Source organism: Ursus americanus, chromosome 20 (genome assembly GCF_024610735.1).
Source record: "Ursus americanus isolate L20-20 chromosome 20, mUrsAme1.1.p, whole genome shotgun sequence".
Taxonomy (NCBI): Eukaryota; Metazoa; Chordata; class Mammalia; order Carnivora; family Ursidae; genus Ursus; species Ursus americanus.
In genome coordinates, this window is record NC_142146.1 from 6,982,945 (window position 1) to 6,998,807 (window position 15,863).

At 43.3% G+C, this 15,863-nt stretch overlaps 1 protein-coding gene across 6 annotated transcripts in view; it reads left to right on the top strand.

The window, feature by feature from the left end:
* The window catches only part of STAC (SH3 and cysteine rich domain), a 147,282-nt gene that overhangs the window by 16,228 nt on the left and 115,191 nt on the right, over positions 1-15,863 (top strand). For 3 of the 6 annotated variants that reach the window (XM_087870074.1, XM_087870075.1, XM_087870073.1), the window contains exon 2: positions 15,611-15,766. The exons of the other annotated variants lie outside the window; for them this stretch is intronic. In XM_087870074.1, the coding sequence (XP_087726200.1) occupies positions 15,611-15,766 (156 nt within the window). The remainder of the gene's footprint in view (positions 1-15,610; positions 15,767-15,863) is intronic. 6 annotated transcript variants of the gene reach the window in all.

The following is a 15,863-nucleotide window of genomic DNA, read 5'->3' on the forward strand; positions in this document are numbered from 1 at the left end:
GATATCCATTTGTTTCATCAACACATTTTTACTGGATGCTCCATACGTTGGTCCACTTGTTGGTGATCATCCTTGGTGGACCAGATCTTCCAGTTAAAACATTTGAAAAGATAAATTCCTAAATATAAGGTTTCATTATTGTAAATTTCCTTGGAATGGATTTTTTTCTAACTGCTATATTGGACTGTATCTCTTCTACTCAGATATGTAGCCTATAAGTGACATGATCAAGATAAATGTTCCTTGAATAAGTTACATGAGGGGGAAAAAAAGAGCAAAAGGAAAAAATCATCCAGTTTACAAAATTTAAACATGCAGTTATGGTTCTTCTAATGAATGTAAGGAAGAACACAATATAAAATCAGGAGGCTTCATGTCAGATCACGACTCAACCCACTGAAACCCCTCAAACCCTCGACTGCAGATTCTTGCTGTGAATGATATTTTTTCCAGAAGGAATAACTTCAATCTGGTTCTGGTAACCCAAATCTGGTTCTGATAACCCAAGTTCTCTAGAATTTCATGGGTTATATGAACTTGTCTGAGAAAGCAATATGCACTGTTTCATATGTGGCTTATTTGTTCTTGTGGTTAGAATTACTTTGGCAAAGTTCCTTTCATAGACTGTATATATGATGACCTTTGCAGACAGAAGGAAGTAAAACAACCTGATTCTCTAATTTAATAAATCATAGGGTCAAAGATGGGAGACATTTTAAACTTAAATATCGGGAGCCAAGAGCAAAATGTCAGGCACTCCAGCTTCATGGCTGGACACTTCTGGTTAATTAGAACTTCACTTATAAGTTTGGCCACAGCCTAATTGGACAGCTGCACAGAGAGCCTAAATCTCTTTAGAGTCTTAAAGCCCATGCATATGGTTCCCAGGCTCTGGACAGCAGCTGTGAGACAGACAGAGAGCCATTAGAAGACACAGCTTTGACCTCATTCCCAATGGTGAGACTCACCAAATCATCTAGGGCCAACTTAGAGAAAGCCTGCTTCCAGCGCATAAAGTTGCTGAAGTTACCAACCTTCTATTTTTTTATTATTCCATTATCCTTCACCTTGATTTGGGGTCTCCAGAAGGTCCATGGAGTTCAGAAGCATGTAATTTATTGTTTTCATTTATTTTGGGGAGGGGAGGAGAGGGAGAGGGAGAGAGAGAATCTTAAGCAGTCTCTACGCCCAGCGCGGAGCCCAATACAGGGCTCCATCTCACAACCCTGAGATCATGATCTGAGCCGAAATCAAGAGTTGGTCACTTAACCAACTGAGCCCCCCAGGCACCCCCAGAAGCATGTAATTTATTGAGGGCATGCTTTCAGGAAAAACCTACAAGGAGGAGAGGAAGCAGGAGAGGGCAGGAGACAGGGCTAAACAAGAATGTAGCCTAAGCTGAAGTCTTCCCTGCTCTACAGTGGGGCTCTGGAGCACAAACTGCACCACAGAGTTGTCCCTGACTTAAGCCAATATGACAGGACTGTTTTACTCTGTATCTCTGTCTTTGGCCCCAGGGAGGGGGGGGCAGTTCTTGCATAATCTCCCAGGGGAGACAGTTCCCATTAGCTGAGGCCAGTTCTCAGAAGAAAGAGTCCTCAGCAAACCAGAGCAGCTGTGAGATGGGTGTAGGGGCCCCAGGGGAGAGGACTTCGGTGGGGTACCAACGGCACCTGCCAGCTCAGCTCTCTACCTGTGCTGTGTCAGCCAGGGCAATTATTCCCTCTTTCATGCTCCGTATAATTAGGAATTTTGCTAACATTTTTTGGTCAAAAAAAGAGTGCTGCATTTGAAAAAAAGTCTGATAGACACCCAGTGAAAGCATATGAGAAATGCTGGCTATGGGAACTGGTTGCTCACCCCCTAACACAACACGCATCATACAGCAGGAGAGTAAGCCGGGGATCTTGGTGGAGATGCACCCCGATGGAATCTTGTATACCATGTCCCAGAAAGAAACAACACTTTAAGGAGAGGGATGCCACTTGTTGAGATTTGAAGTGCGGAAATGGCTAGAGGACAGGTGGCGCAGTTGCCTTGCTTCTCCAAGACCACCTTGGTGGTCTTATCCTCTAATATGGGCATCCTAATTTAGCCTTAGGATAAAGACCCCCTGAGAAACTTGAGAATATGGGGTACCTATCTCAAGACTCTTGGAAAGATTTTAGTTAAATTGATTCACACACATTGGCAGATTTTTATTTTATTTTTTTAATTATGTTCAGTTAGCCAACATATAGTACTATCATTAGGTTTTGATGTAGTGTTCTATGATTCATTAGTTGTGTATAACACCCAGTGCTCGTTACAACATGTGCCCTCCTTAATACCCACCACCTGGTTACTCTGTCCCCCTACCCCCCTCCCCTCAGTTTGTTTCCCGGAGTCCATAGTCTCTCATGGTTTTTCTCCCTCTGATTCCCCCCCTTCAGTTTTCCCTCCCTTCCCTGGTGGTCCTCCGTGCTATTCCTTATGTTCCACATATGAGTGAAACCATATGATGATTGTCTTTCTCTGCTTGACTTATTTGACTTAGCATAATCTCCTCCAGTTCCACCCATGTCGACGCAAATGGTGGGTAGTCATCCTTTCTGATGGCTTGAGTAATATTCCATTGTATATATGAACCACATCTTCTTTATCCATTCATCTGTTGAGGGGCATCTTGGCTCCTTCCACAGTTTGGCTATTGTGGACATTGCTGCTATGAACATTGGGGTTCATGTGCTCCTTCTTTTCACTACATCTGTATCTTTGGGGTAAATACCTAGTAGAGCAATTGCTGGGTCTTAGGGTAGCTCTATTTTTAACTTTCTGAGGAACCTCCATACTGTTTTCCAGAGTGGCTGTACAAGGTTGCATTCCCACCAACAGTGTAAGAGGGTTCTCCTTTCTCCACATCCTCACCAACATTTGTTGTTTCCTCACATTGGCAGGTTTTTAGACAACTTCTTCCAACTGACTTTGAAGTCATGGACAAACTGAATTCCAACCTGGAATCAGTGCCTGGAACAGTCTGCCTGGATGGTGCCTCTAGGTTTAGCGGGTTTGAGCAGCCACTGTCAGTCCGGTGTCTCACACAAAATACGAGCACTCATGTTCAAGTGCTTTTGCGACTGTTGGGGGAGAGGGATAAGGAAAAGGAAGGGCTTGCTGTGCTTTAAAAGGGGGTGGAGATAATGCTCAGGTTTATAGGTGTAAGGCAACAGAGTAATAGTGACTGCCCTTTGGAAGCTTTCAAGCTCCAAACCCAGCATTAGACACTGTCTATTCATCATCTCCTCCTCTGCAAGGTAGGCAATTTCCCAATTTGACAGATGATAAGTAGCTGGTAAGTGTCAAATCTAGGTCATCTGATTCCATACCTGGACTCCCATGTTCCAGATTCAGATAGACAATAGATAGGTAAATAGATACAGAAATAGAAGTATATAAATAGATATGTTGTAATTGCTATTCATCTGCTGTCAAATGACCATTTGTCCATGTGTTATATAACTATTTGAGAGTGTTACTGGATGACTTTGAATCCTAGAGCATAGAAAATATAACGTGGAAGGAACATTTGAGACCATCACAGAAAATCCCATGATTTTAGGGTTGGGGAGACTGAGGCCCAGAGAGGTTGAATTCTTCTCGCATTTCCACAACAATCACTACAGCCCAAAGCCACAGGACAGACCATTTAGGCATTCACATTGGGTTAGGAAGCGTTATGAATACCTCCAAAGAATGCCAGAGAGCAGTTGGTTCCAAACACAATGTGCACCAGAATCACATGGGGGAGGGGGTGTGAAAACACAGATTACTAGACCCTACCCCCAGAATTTCTGATCTGGTCAGCCCGGGATAAGGCCTGAGATTTTGCAGTTCCAACACGGTTCAGCTGATGCTGACACTGTGAGCACAGAGATGCTTTGAGAACTAGTTCCACTGAAGTCACTGCTCCTCTGCATGCTTGTGTACTGTGCTCTGCGTATATCACCTTGTCTGTAATTATATACAGATGTTCTCTTGACTCAAGATGGTCTCCATGTATGCAAGGGCTCCGGCCATAGTGTCTATCAACCCACAGATAGCCAGAATTAATTCCACTGGCAGGAGGGAAGCACCAGGACCATGCTAGGTTGACCCAGCCTCTCTCGACTTCCCATACCCACTGCCTCCCTCCCCAGCTGTGGACTTGGATAAAGAAGGCAGAGGAGGTCAGCTTCATCACCGAGATTAACTTGCTGAAACTTCCAAACTTGTGCGTTCATTTTGAAACAAGCAGGGAATCAAGCCTCTAAGAAGGTTTCTATCCCTCCATTTTGCAGTCATATTAGCTTGTGAAAACCAGTCTCCCCTCTGGAAATAGAGGAACAGATGGCCAACTGAAGGTTCGTGAAGGAGGCAGGGGAACCTCCCAGCTATGCGTTTCCTTGGCAGGGATTTCACGTCCAAGTCCACGCACAGCATGAGCCTGCCTCTCCCAGCATATTCATAGGCATTTTCTTTTATGCTCAAGAAATACTCATTCCTTTTAAAGTCATAAACAAAAAGGTAGTAAGGTGCATCACTTCCAAAATCTGGCAGAGAGGTACCTTAAGAACCCAGACAGAAGATGGCAAGTGTGTCGAACTGGGTGGAGCTAGAGTCTGAGCTGCTGCAGGGAACCCAAGGCAGCCTGCTCGGACTGCTTCAGGGACATGGATGGAAGTGGAGCAGGGAGAAGGGCAGCCCCAGCCAGCTGTAGGACTCCAGAGCTGCTGCCTCCAGGCACCTGGGAACCTGCTCCCTCTGTCCACTGGGAGAGCAGCAGGATGGATTCTTCGTGCATCGTATCCCAGCAAGCAAAGCCAGCCACATAACTTATGGGGTCTAGTGCAAAATGAAAGTAGGAGCTGCTTGTTCAAATGTTATGAAGAATTTTAAGACAGCAACAGCAGAGAATGAAACCAAATGCAGGGCCCTTTTAAGTGCAGACCCTGTGTGACCACACACAGACCCTGCAGTGGAGCTTGGCGGGGCAAGGGAGGGACAAGGACATTTCCCTAGGACTTGCTGTGCAAAGTGATGGATGCACAGCATTTCATTTATCCTCATTTTACAGACGAGGAAACTGCAGATGCTCAGGAAAGTGAACCTGCTCGCCTTGAGGAATGTGGCTGCTCGGGACCTCCGCTAAAATCTATATCCAGTCCTGGCGCTAAGTCCCAGTTGGCTGGCTGGTTGGTTGGTTGGTTTTACTTTTTCCACATCCACTTTCTTAAAGCAGTAACGGCTTGTAGGGCAAGCTCTTACGTCTGTTTTCAAATGTTATTCCCTCCAAAGCCAAAGTAAATATTTCATATAGTTTTTTTAATGAATGAAAAGATGAACAAATGGTGCAGATCCAGGTTCAGTTAAAAACAACAATGGCAGTAATAATGGTGGAAACATAGGAAAAGAAGAAGGAGAGGAGGTGAGAGAGAGGGGAAGAGTAAGAAGAGGGGAGAGAAGGCGGGAAGGGGGAAAGCTGGCATGCACCTACCGGCCTCAACTCACCATTCCCCATCCTTGTTTTATTTAATCCTCACGACAACCATCCCAAATAGACCTTGTTTCTATGCCGCCTTACGGATGAGAAGCTTACAACAGTTGGTTAACTTGCCTGAGCTCTCCACGACCCGTAGTCTGCATGTAGCTGATGTACCACACGCCAGGTGTCCTGTGTCAGTGAGTCTTACAGCCCCACAAATGGCCAGTCTACTCTTCCCCTCCAGGGAGGCACAGCGAAGTCACTTTAGTGCAAATAGTAATGGCAGGTGCCATTTGCTGAGCCCGTTTACTGATTGCCTGCTATGCACCAGGTTTTTAAATCCTGTTTGTAATCCTTAGAACAATTCCCATGTTGTAGGTTAATATTCAATCCAAATGACAGGTGACCCAGCTGAAGCTGAGGAGGTAACTTGTCCAAGCAAATGGTCGTCCCTGCTTTAAATGTCATTAAAGACTCGTCATTCTGAAACCGGACTGGGTATAGGTGTTTAATTTTCTTTCCTTGCAAAATCCCATTCGTGTAGCAGAAACTATATATGAAAAGATGACATTGATAAGAGTGTGGGAAAACCAGAAAAGATAGCATCAGCAGACTGGAATTTGCGAGGAAATTGTGGAAGATTTGAAGCAGAAAGCATTGAGGTAATGGAGAAACCAGATGAGAGTAAACTTGTCCAAAGCAGGTTGTGGAGTCGGTATTTACAGACATGAGCACAGATGTTCCCAGGAGAGCCCCAGAGACTGAGTCAGCAGATGCAGAGAGCAGGGGTGGTCTCGGCAGGTCCCCAGGTAAATCATGAAGAGCTGCCTACAGTTCAGAGACTCCATCATTCCTCCTCATTCCCCAGGGAGGCAAAGAGCCAGAAGCACAGGCTCCCACCCGAGGTGAGCGCCTCAGGAGCTCTGTCTAAACAACCCAAAGCATTGGCCTGGGAGGTCACCCAGAATGGATTCAGGGGCCATGCAGAGGCGCAGAGCCCAAGATAATTCCAGACTTCAAAAATCATAACTACAAGAAGTTAACAAAAGAGAGCTCTATCCAGGAATAAAATATATGAAAGCCTTCAGTTCTCAAAGTAGAAGCCTCCATATGTTGGCATTTGTGGGAGTCTCCATCCTGCCTCTTTGACCCCCCACTCATGTATCCTAAAGCAAAGGCTGTTTGTCAGCATTCCTGAGTCAGACAGATTCAGGGTACCACACCCCAGCTACCTATATGATCAAGCTAGCTCTTCACCCATAGATATGAACAGACAACTGAAATATGAACAAGAAGGACCAGTGTACACTAACCCCGAGAAATGAGAGTTAACACAAGGATTATGGTTGCCCGTGAAAACTTTCCAGTTGGTATCTTCAGAGAGATTCAAATGCATTGTGACCATATCAAAAGAACAGGTTTCTATTTAAAAAAAATCAATGAATAGGAATCAATATTTGGAAAAATAAGATTCCCCCCTGCAAAAAAAATGCAAGTTCTCAAAAGTAGAATAAACAAATGTGAAGACTGAATCAGTAAGATGGAAGATAATGTAATCTCCCAAAAAATATAGCAAAGGAAAGGTAATTTATAAAAGTCTCATATTGAAAATAGAAATGAGGCCAACCATTCATCACCACTGGGAGAGGGCGACTGAAATGGAGGTGAGGAGGGAATTAAAGAAAAAGATATAGAAGAAAAAAATAAGAACAAAATGTTAAATTACGTAAAGGAAATGAATAGAAAGTTAAATAAAAGAAAATTAGATTTATATGTTCAGATTGAAAGGCCCCAATAAATGCCAAACAATACAAGTGTTTCTCATAACTAAGGAGAATATACCCCAAAAAAGCAAGGGCAGTGAAACACAAATAAATATGTAACCCCCTTCTTTGACAGAAAGCAGGAGAAAATTGCCTGGACTCTACTGGTACAGAATCAATTGGAATTCCTGATTATCAAAAGATACCTAGTAAGCTGGGATTTATTTACTTGTTGAACAGTATCTACCAAAAAACCGCAGCTACTCAACATCGCTCTGGAACTTCCAGAATGGGAAATATACACAAGAATAAGTATTAGAAGTGGAGGCAAAAATGCCATTACTGGCAGTTGATAAGGAAGTCTATCTGTTTAAAATAATCAGTTGAAACTCTTAATGACTCCTAAGAAATTTGGTATGCTACAAGCTCAAAATCAAAATGGAAAATCCATTCATTTTTCTTTGAACCAGCATTAACAACTAGGACATACTCAAGAATGTCTTTAGCAGGAAATGTGCAATCCAGTGTGAGGAACATGCAAGCATTATGGAAAGACAAATGAGGATATTTAAATAAATGAAAGGCATGACATTTTTTAGATAAGAAGACTCAATGTTGTAAAGATGTCAGTCCAACTCAAGTTAGTTCCGATCATATAAAAACAGGACGTTTTTTAAAAATGGCAATTAGCAAGTCCATTCTAATATCCTTCTTGGGGAATTAGTTGCAGGTTACTTAAACTTTCTTAGGCACAGTCTCTTCATTTGTAGTATTGTGATCATAATGAAACCTACTTCAAAGGGTAATTTTGAGAATTAAATGTAAGCACTTTAGCACTGTGCTGACCCACAGCGGACCCCAGAAATATTAGTTTTTATTATATATTAAGTGTACCTGTGCATTTGTGTATCCAAATATATATATGGTAATGTCCAATGAAGCAGTGCCTACAATAACAAAAATTAGGACAGCCCCAAATTGCCATTAATTTTATGATTACATACAACACACTGTATCCATAGCATGGAAAAATATTCATAAAATTTATGACATCTGTAATCCTATATGGAAAAAGCAAGTCACAGAAGAAAATGTGTAGGATAACTCATGTATTCAAGAGTATTGAAATATTAGATCAATAGGTGATTGATATTTTTAAGTACAAGTAAATATTAGTAACTTCACAGAAATTGTTCTGGGATCATGCATACCAAACTGTTGCCGATTGTTGTTGGGTGGAATATTAAGAATGGTGATAAAAATTATATAAAGTGATTTTCTTTCTTTATTATAAATACATTGGTCCCCCCTTTATGGGGGGGAATATTCCAAGAGTCCCAGCGAATACCTGGAACTGTGGGGAATACCAAACCCTTTATATGCTATGTTTTTTCCTAGACATACATATCTATGACAAGATTTAATTTACAGAGTGGGCATGGTGAGAGAGGAATAATAATAACTAATGATAAAATAGAATAGCTATAGCAATTTATCATAATAAAAGTTATGTGGATGTGGTCTGTCTCTCTCAGATTTTCTTATTGTCCTGTACTCACCCTTCTTCATGTGATGACATGAGATGATAAAATGCCTACACAGTGAGATGAAGTGAGAATGACGTAGGCAATGTGACTCAGTGTTAGGCTACGTTGACCTGATGATGGTCTGTCAGTAGGAGGAACATCTGCTTCCAGACCTCAGGGAGCTGAAACCTTGGAAAGTACAACTGTGACAGGGGGGACTACTGTACAGCCATAATATTTGAATTTTTTTAAGGTCATCTATTGTTTATTTTTTGACTGTTAAATAGAAAAGCACGGACAGTTTTTCGAGGGTCTCATTGGGCTTTAGGAGGTCCTGGTTCCAGGGGAGCAGCTCTCACAAGTCCTTTCCTTCTTTAACCCCAAATGCAAGCCCGTCCAGCCACACATTCTCCCTTCTGGCTTCTCTCCATTCTGATCTGAGCTTCCTGTCCCTGACTTACTGTGCTGCTCTCTAAGTCTCGGCCTTCCACTGTGTCCTCCAAAATCTGCAAGCATGGGGACCATACTTCTACTGTAAGGGCTTCATATTTCCTCCATCTGGTGGCTCCCTGAGGCCAGACTTGCCCCAAGACACACAGCTCCTGGCAGCCCTCTCACGGGAGGTTGCTCCTGGCACCGTACCCCGGACTTCATGGTCAGAAGGTGAAGAAGGGTCCTGCAGACACCTGGGGCTGCCTCTTGGTGGTTAGTCCACCCTCAGATGTAAAGCTGCTTGCTGTTCAGAGCCTTACGTCATCTAGCCCCTGCATCCTCTCTGCCTCAGATTTAGCTAATTCCTCAGCCACAATCACTCCTGCAATTATGAACCACATCTGGTTTCTGGAATCTATCATGTGTTTCTTGTTTCTGTATCTTTGCCCTTGCTTTTCCTTCTGACCAGAAGACTCCTCCATTTCTCCCACAGCCCCTCTCCCTACTCAACTGCTTACACTGCTTCCCTGCATGCACACTCTGAGATGGAGAGTCACCTGCAGTGAGTTTCCTGAGAGGCGCTCTTGAGGACAGCCCCTGGAAGAGACCTGGAAAGCAGGAGGAAGGCGATGTTCACCTTCATTACAGTGACAACAAAGGCCTCAGCCGGCTCCTTGGGGAGCTCTGAAGCTAGGGTGGCCCATCAGGTTGTTCCGAATTGAGCAAAGAGTGTGGGGCCTCTACCTTCACATCTATCAACCATGCCGCAGGAGAGAAGGAAGGCCCCTAGATGAGGTAGATCTCTTCCCCGAGGGCCTGCCACCAGCCATGTCCCAACAGCAGGGGGATGAGGCAGTTAACCAGGCTGGGCACCACAGCTGCTCATTAGACCAGGGGTCCACACATGACAACCCACAAGCCAGATCCAGCCCACTGCTGTTTGTGTAAGTAAAACGTTATTGGAACACATCCATGCTCATTCATTTACGTGTTGTCTGTGGTCACTTCACGCTGTACCACCAAGTAGCTGTGGCAGATACCATATGGCCCCCAGAGGCTAAAGTGGTTATTAAATGGCTCTTGACAGAAGAAGTTTACCAACCCCTGCTCTTTACCTTACGTAGCACCCTGTAACTAGTGCCTGGAAAAGGAATTTTGGTTGAATGACAAATGAATTCACAGATGGATGAGTGAATCAGGTGGACTTGAGTTCGATTCTTGGCTGTGCCATTCAAAAGCTGTGACCTTAGGCCTGTTGTTTAACCTAAGTCTCAAGTTTCTCATCAAGAACATGAGATTGATATCACTTCCTTTTCAGGGTTGTGGTGAACACCAAGTAAGAAAGCTTAGGTGGATTACCAGCGCAGTACCTGGTATTGACTCTGTGTTCACTTAAGTGAGTGCCGTCGGTCTATTCAAAAAGTAATATGACATTTTTAAAAAGCCTGGAATCCTCCTTGGGTACAGTAGATGTTAATGTGTTTGTTTTATTTAAAAAAATGAAATGAAATGAAATAATAAAATAAATAAAATAAAATAAACATCTTAGCACCTACCAGAAATGCAGGACCTTTTCTGCTACATAAATGTGACAGATAGTCCTGATGATTCTCAGAGGTATCACGCTTTTGTGTCTGGCCCAGATTATAATTAATTGGAGCAAACCAGAACCCAGAAATGAAAAGGGATGTAATTTGGAGGTGACAACTCATAAGTCGTAGCTGTTCCGAATTCCATTTCATTAGCAAGTATAGCCATGCTGCAGGCCAGCCCCAGGAGACTGTCCCCATGACGAGATTTCTAGAGGAGACAGTCCCTAAACATTTGATGGGGCTTTTACTGCCTTTGTATGAGCAACCTTGTTAATACCATTGTATTTAGGTGAAGTAGCAGCACTAGCTGCTATGAACCACCAAAGCTTAATGGCATACCATAAAGAATAACTCTATTCTCGCTCATGCACAAGTCCAAAGTGGGTGTATTTGTTTCTATTGCTGCAAAACAAAATACCACAAATTTAGCAGCCTGAAACAACACATATTTATTATCTCCCATGTTCTGTGGGTCAGAAGTCTGGATACAGGTTAGTGGGCTCCCTTGCTTAGCATCTGACCAGGACAAAACTGAGGTGTCAGCCAGCTCTTCAGTCTCATCTGAGGCCCGGGGTCCTCTTCCAAGCCCTCTGGTTGTAGGAAGATTTCAGTTCCTTGCAGGTGTATGGCTGAGACCCCATTTTCTTGGGGCCAGGGGCTTCCCAAGGTCAGTAGGATGGCCTCCCTCAGTCTGCTAGGATGGAGTTTTAGATAACATAGTAATCCTGGGAGTGATGGCCCCATCACCTTTCTCATATAATGTGTCCTAGCCAAGGCAGTGCCTCATCATATTCTCAGGCCTTGCCACACCCCAGGGGAGGGGTTATGTACTTCCCCGCTAAGGTCTTGCCTTCTTCTTCTGCGTCTCTCCTACTTCCCATCATTCTCTACCAGGGGTCTCTGTCTGTTTGGGAGACCCTGTTGATTGCCTACTCCATGGTCATTTACTCCTCTTTCACCTTTCTAATTAAATGCTAATGTTGCTCTAGTATTGACCCTTCTCTGCAAAGCCCCATTCTTCAGGAAACACTCTGCTCAGTGCAGGTACCAAGGAGGTAAATCCTGATTGATCTAAGCCAGTCGTGGCAGTTTCATTCTCTTTGCCAGTGTTTGGTGTAGGAGGGAGTGTGTCACCATTCTGGCCAACAAGAGGAGGGAAGACTGATGATGAGCTGCTGGAAAAGGTTCTCCAGGTAGGCAGAACCGATAGAAGGGAAGATGCTAATACTCTTCTGCTGCTCAAGATTTGCAAACAGGCAGCCATTTTTTGACTATGAAGGAAGCCAACTTTAAGGCTGGGATAAGGAAGGCAAAGTAAAATGATGAAAAGAACTTGAGTTCTTTGTGATGTCATTCTACTGCTGAATTAGCCATCCTTAGTGTCTCCCTGCAAGCCAGGTTCAATCTGCGTTTCCTAATACCTGCAGCTGTAGGAATGTGTGTGTGTGTGTGTGTGTGTGTGTGTGTGTGTGTGTGTGTATGTGTGTGTGTGTGTGTGTTAATCTTAAATTGTGGCACCTACCCTAGATCACAGTGAATCAGTGCAAAATACTGTATTTCCTTTACTTAATATGCTATAGTTGGAAATATTAATAACTATTGTGATGATGATGATGACAGGTCCCTCTGTCCAGGGAATGATGTCAAAGTCACCAACAAGAAATTTGCAAAATCCATTGCCACTGATTTTACTGAATGGCATCTAGAGAATATAAATATAGATTTGGCCTATTTCCTGCAGTCTTCCAGATTCAGTGCTCCCCAGTTTGAAAACCCAGACCAAGTGTGCCAAGACAGACATTGGAGGAGCTGTTAATGATTTGATATTTAGATCCTGATGGAATGCCTCCTTCCAGTCCAGATCCTGGAAGCACAGTGGTCCAAATTGGAATTTATTTGGTTTATGCATATTAAGGTTGTAAGGAGGTAAATAGAATTCATGCTCAGGCTCTATTAGCATTGGGCCAATGGTGTTGATTTTTCCAATATAAAATGCATTCTAAGTGTTGTAGTATTTTGATTTTGGGTTTTTGTTTTGTTTTGTTTATTTGTTTTGTTTTGTTTTGGTTTTGCTTTTGTTTTTGCCATAAACCTATGCATCCCAGCAGTATGGATGATATGAACCAAGTAGCCCAAGTCAAGCAAACTCTTGGGGGATTGTGTCCATCAAAGATTCAATTGGCTTATAGTGCTGAGAGCAATTCATCTGCTTCTGCACAGTGACTGTGACTTGAAAAGTATCTTATATACACTCAGTTCATTCAGGTGCATCTGGAAGAAGAAACAGAGAAGGCAAGTCACACATTAAATTATCAAGGTAAAATACTCCAGATAAATAGCTCCATAAAGCCAAATAGAATGAACATTCAGCTGGCAGAATATGGAGGGAAGCGTCAGCCTTACATTTATATTTTATATAAATCCAGTAAACAGATGAGGCAAAACTAGGGCATTTGGAAAAAAAAAAGATTTGTTCATTTTCGTAGAGTCCTATTGCTTGGGATAGATTAGCAGTAAATCTCTAAAAAGAATGGAATTTTTCTTTTCAAGGTGTATGGAAATGAGAATTGAGGGTAAAGATCATCTGGGGTGGTCTATTTATAGCGAGAGTGATTTGCTGAGGGTATTTGTCATTCATTCAGGAGGACAGCCAGCTGTGAACCATGGCAGGCATTGGTAGTAAAAGCCAGCTCTTGGGAAAAAAAAGAAAAAAAAATCTTTCCATTCTTGAAAAGCATTAAAAAGGGATGTTATCAAGTCAAAGGCAGGCGAGACAGCCCTTGAGGGAATGAGAAAATTTAAGGCACTTTCTGTATATAGGCGTGCACGCACGTCGATGGAGACTTACTGGTCTGTGTTTATCAGTGCACGGATGTGAAGATACGTGTTCAATGGATTATGAGTCTCTGTATTGCATGCGTCTATGAATGTAAGTAAATAATGGCTCATATTTATTAGGTTGATACTTTGTCCCAGACTCTGTGCTAAGAGCTTAATGGAGATTATGTCTGAATTATCCCCACAGCCTGTGTTTTCCATTCACGAAGAGGTTAACGAAGCTATTAGGAATGGAAACCAAAATGCAGACCCCGGCAGCTTGACCATTTCAGGGCAGTCCACTCCCCAGAGCCCCTCTCACTGATTCCATTACCGTGCTGCCTAGCAGCCTTGTTTATGTGTGTGTTTGTATGTTTTTTGTTTGTTTCAGAGAAAATCTTGGAGGGAGGCAGTTCTGTCTATTGTCTGCAGTAAAATACAATCAGTGCATTTCTCAGACTGAGGCAATTGACCAAACAAATAAATAACACCCATCTTTTTGGTCACATATCAATGGGCTCAGCCACAGAATGAGTTGAAAATCTAAAATCTCAGGATGTGTGTTTGTAGTTCCAGACTGATATCTGTCCTCATCTTCAAGCATATTTTATAACGTGTCCAGCTCATTCCGGAGCCTTGCCAGCTGGCCTCTGGCTCATCAGAACAGTTTGGGGTGATGTTTGGGACCATAAATTTTGGGAATTTGAACTCTCTGATTACCACATCTTCACATGGGAATCTAATAGTTATCTCAAAATTAACCCAGCAAAAACATTTGCCCTGTACTATCCCCCCTCCCCCTCAGATGTGCTTCTGCCCACTCTCTGTCAACTCAGTAAATGCCACTCCTCAAATGGCGACAGCTCAGGACAAAACCTTATCTGTATCTTTTTCTTCTCCTGTCCTTCCCTCAGTCTGTTCTGGTCACTGATACTCAAGCTCCTCAGCGTTCCTCAAACACACAACGTATTCCCATCTCAGGTTGAGAGGATGCCAGGAGCAAAGGGTGCTGATGGGGGATGTTTTAAGGTGCTTTTAAAGAAATGTCCAGGAAAGGCAGGCAAGGGATGCCTGGGTGGCTCAGTCAGTTAAGCGTCTGCCTTCGGGTCATGGTCCTGGGATCCTGGAATGGAACCCCACGGCGGGCTCCCTGCTCAGCAAGGAGTCTGCTTCTCCCTTTCCCTCTGCCCCTCTCCCCTGCTTGTTCTCCTTCTCTCATTTGCTCTCTCTCTCTCAAGTAAATAAATAAAATCTTAAAAAAAAGGGGGGCAGTATTTGGCCAACAGAGTTTTACCCCCATTGTAGGAAGTGAGACCATGGCAACTAAGCCCAGGAGAGAGTGTGCTCCAGGGTGAGGTCTTCAGAGGTCCATATATCTTCATGAGGCCAAGGGATGCGGGCTTTACAGGCAACCCACACCATGCTTATGCACGGGAAGGCATAAGCATGGGCTTTGCAGTCTTGAGGGACCTGGGTTTGATTCTTGACTCTGCTGCTTGCCATCAGTAGACACTTGGCCTTTCTGAGCCTCAGTCTCTTCATATTTCAAAGTTTTGCAGTGATTTGCTTTCCTGTGGTAATATTTTGGGTTTGCCAAAAATCTGCATTAATCTTGGGAGTATGGCATATACACGCTGTACCAGTTAAAGATATCAGCTGGATGAGTTAAAGATAATTTTGGTTAAAAGTGACAAAAAAAAAAAAAAGCCAGACTTACAATGATAAACAGCTATGGGTTTGTTTTTCTCACATTGCAAGAAATCTAGAGATAGGAAGTTGCTGGCCTTGGCCCAGCTACTCAGTAAAGCCATCAGGATTTTCCTCTTCTCTGCTCTTTCACCATGGCCTGTTGCTTATGTCCTCTTGTTTAGGGTCCTGAGAGGGCAATATGGTGCTGTAACTTTAGACATCATGTCTATGTGTAAGATGAGAAGGAAAGAGAGAAAGACAGGGCCAAACAAGTCTTCCCTCTTTTATCAGGAAAAGAACTCTCAGGAGACATCTGTACCGGATGTACATTTCCTTGGCCGGAACCATGTCACGGCCATTTCCAGCTGTAAGGAAGGCTGGGCACACTGCTGTTCCACGCCAAATGGAGATTTTGTAAGAAAAAGAGAAGCAGAAACCGGAAGTTGGGTATGTAGTTAACAGTGTCTTCCACCTAAAAGTCCTACAAGGAAAAAAGACTGAAAACTGCTTTGGGAGAGGTACAAAGTTGATTGAGACCTAATCC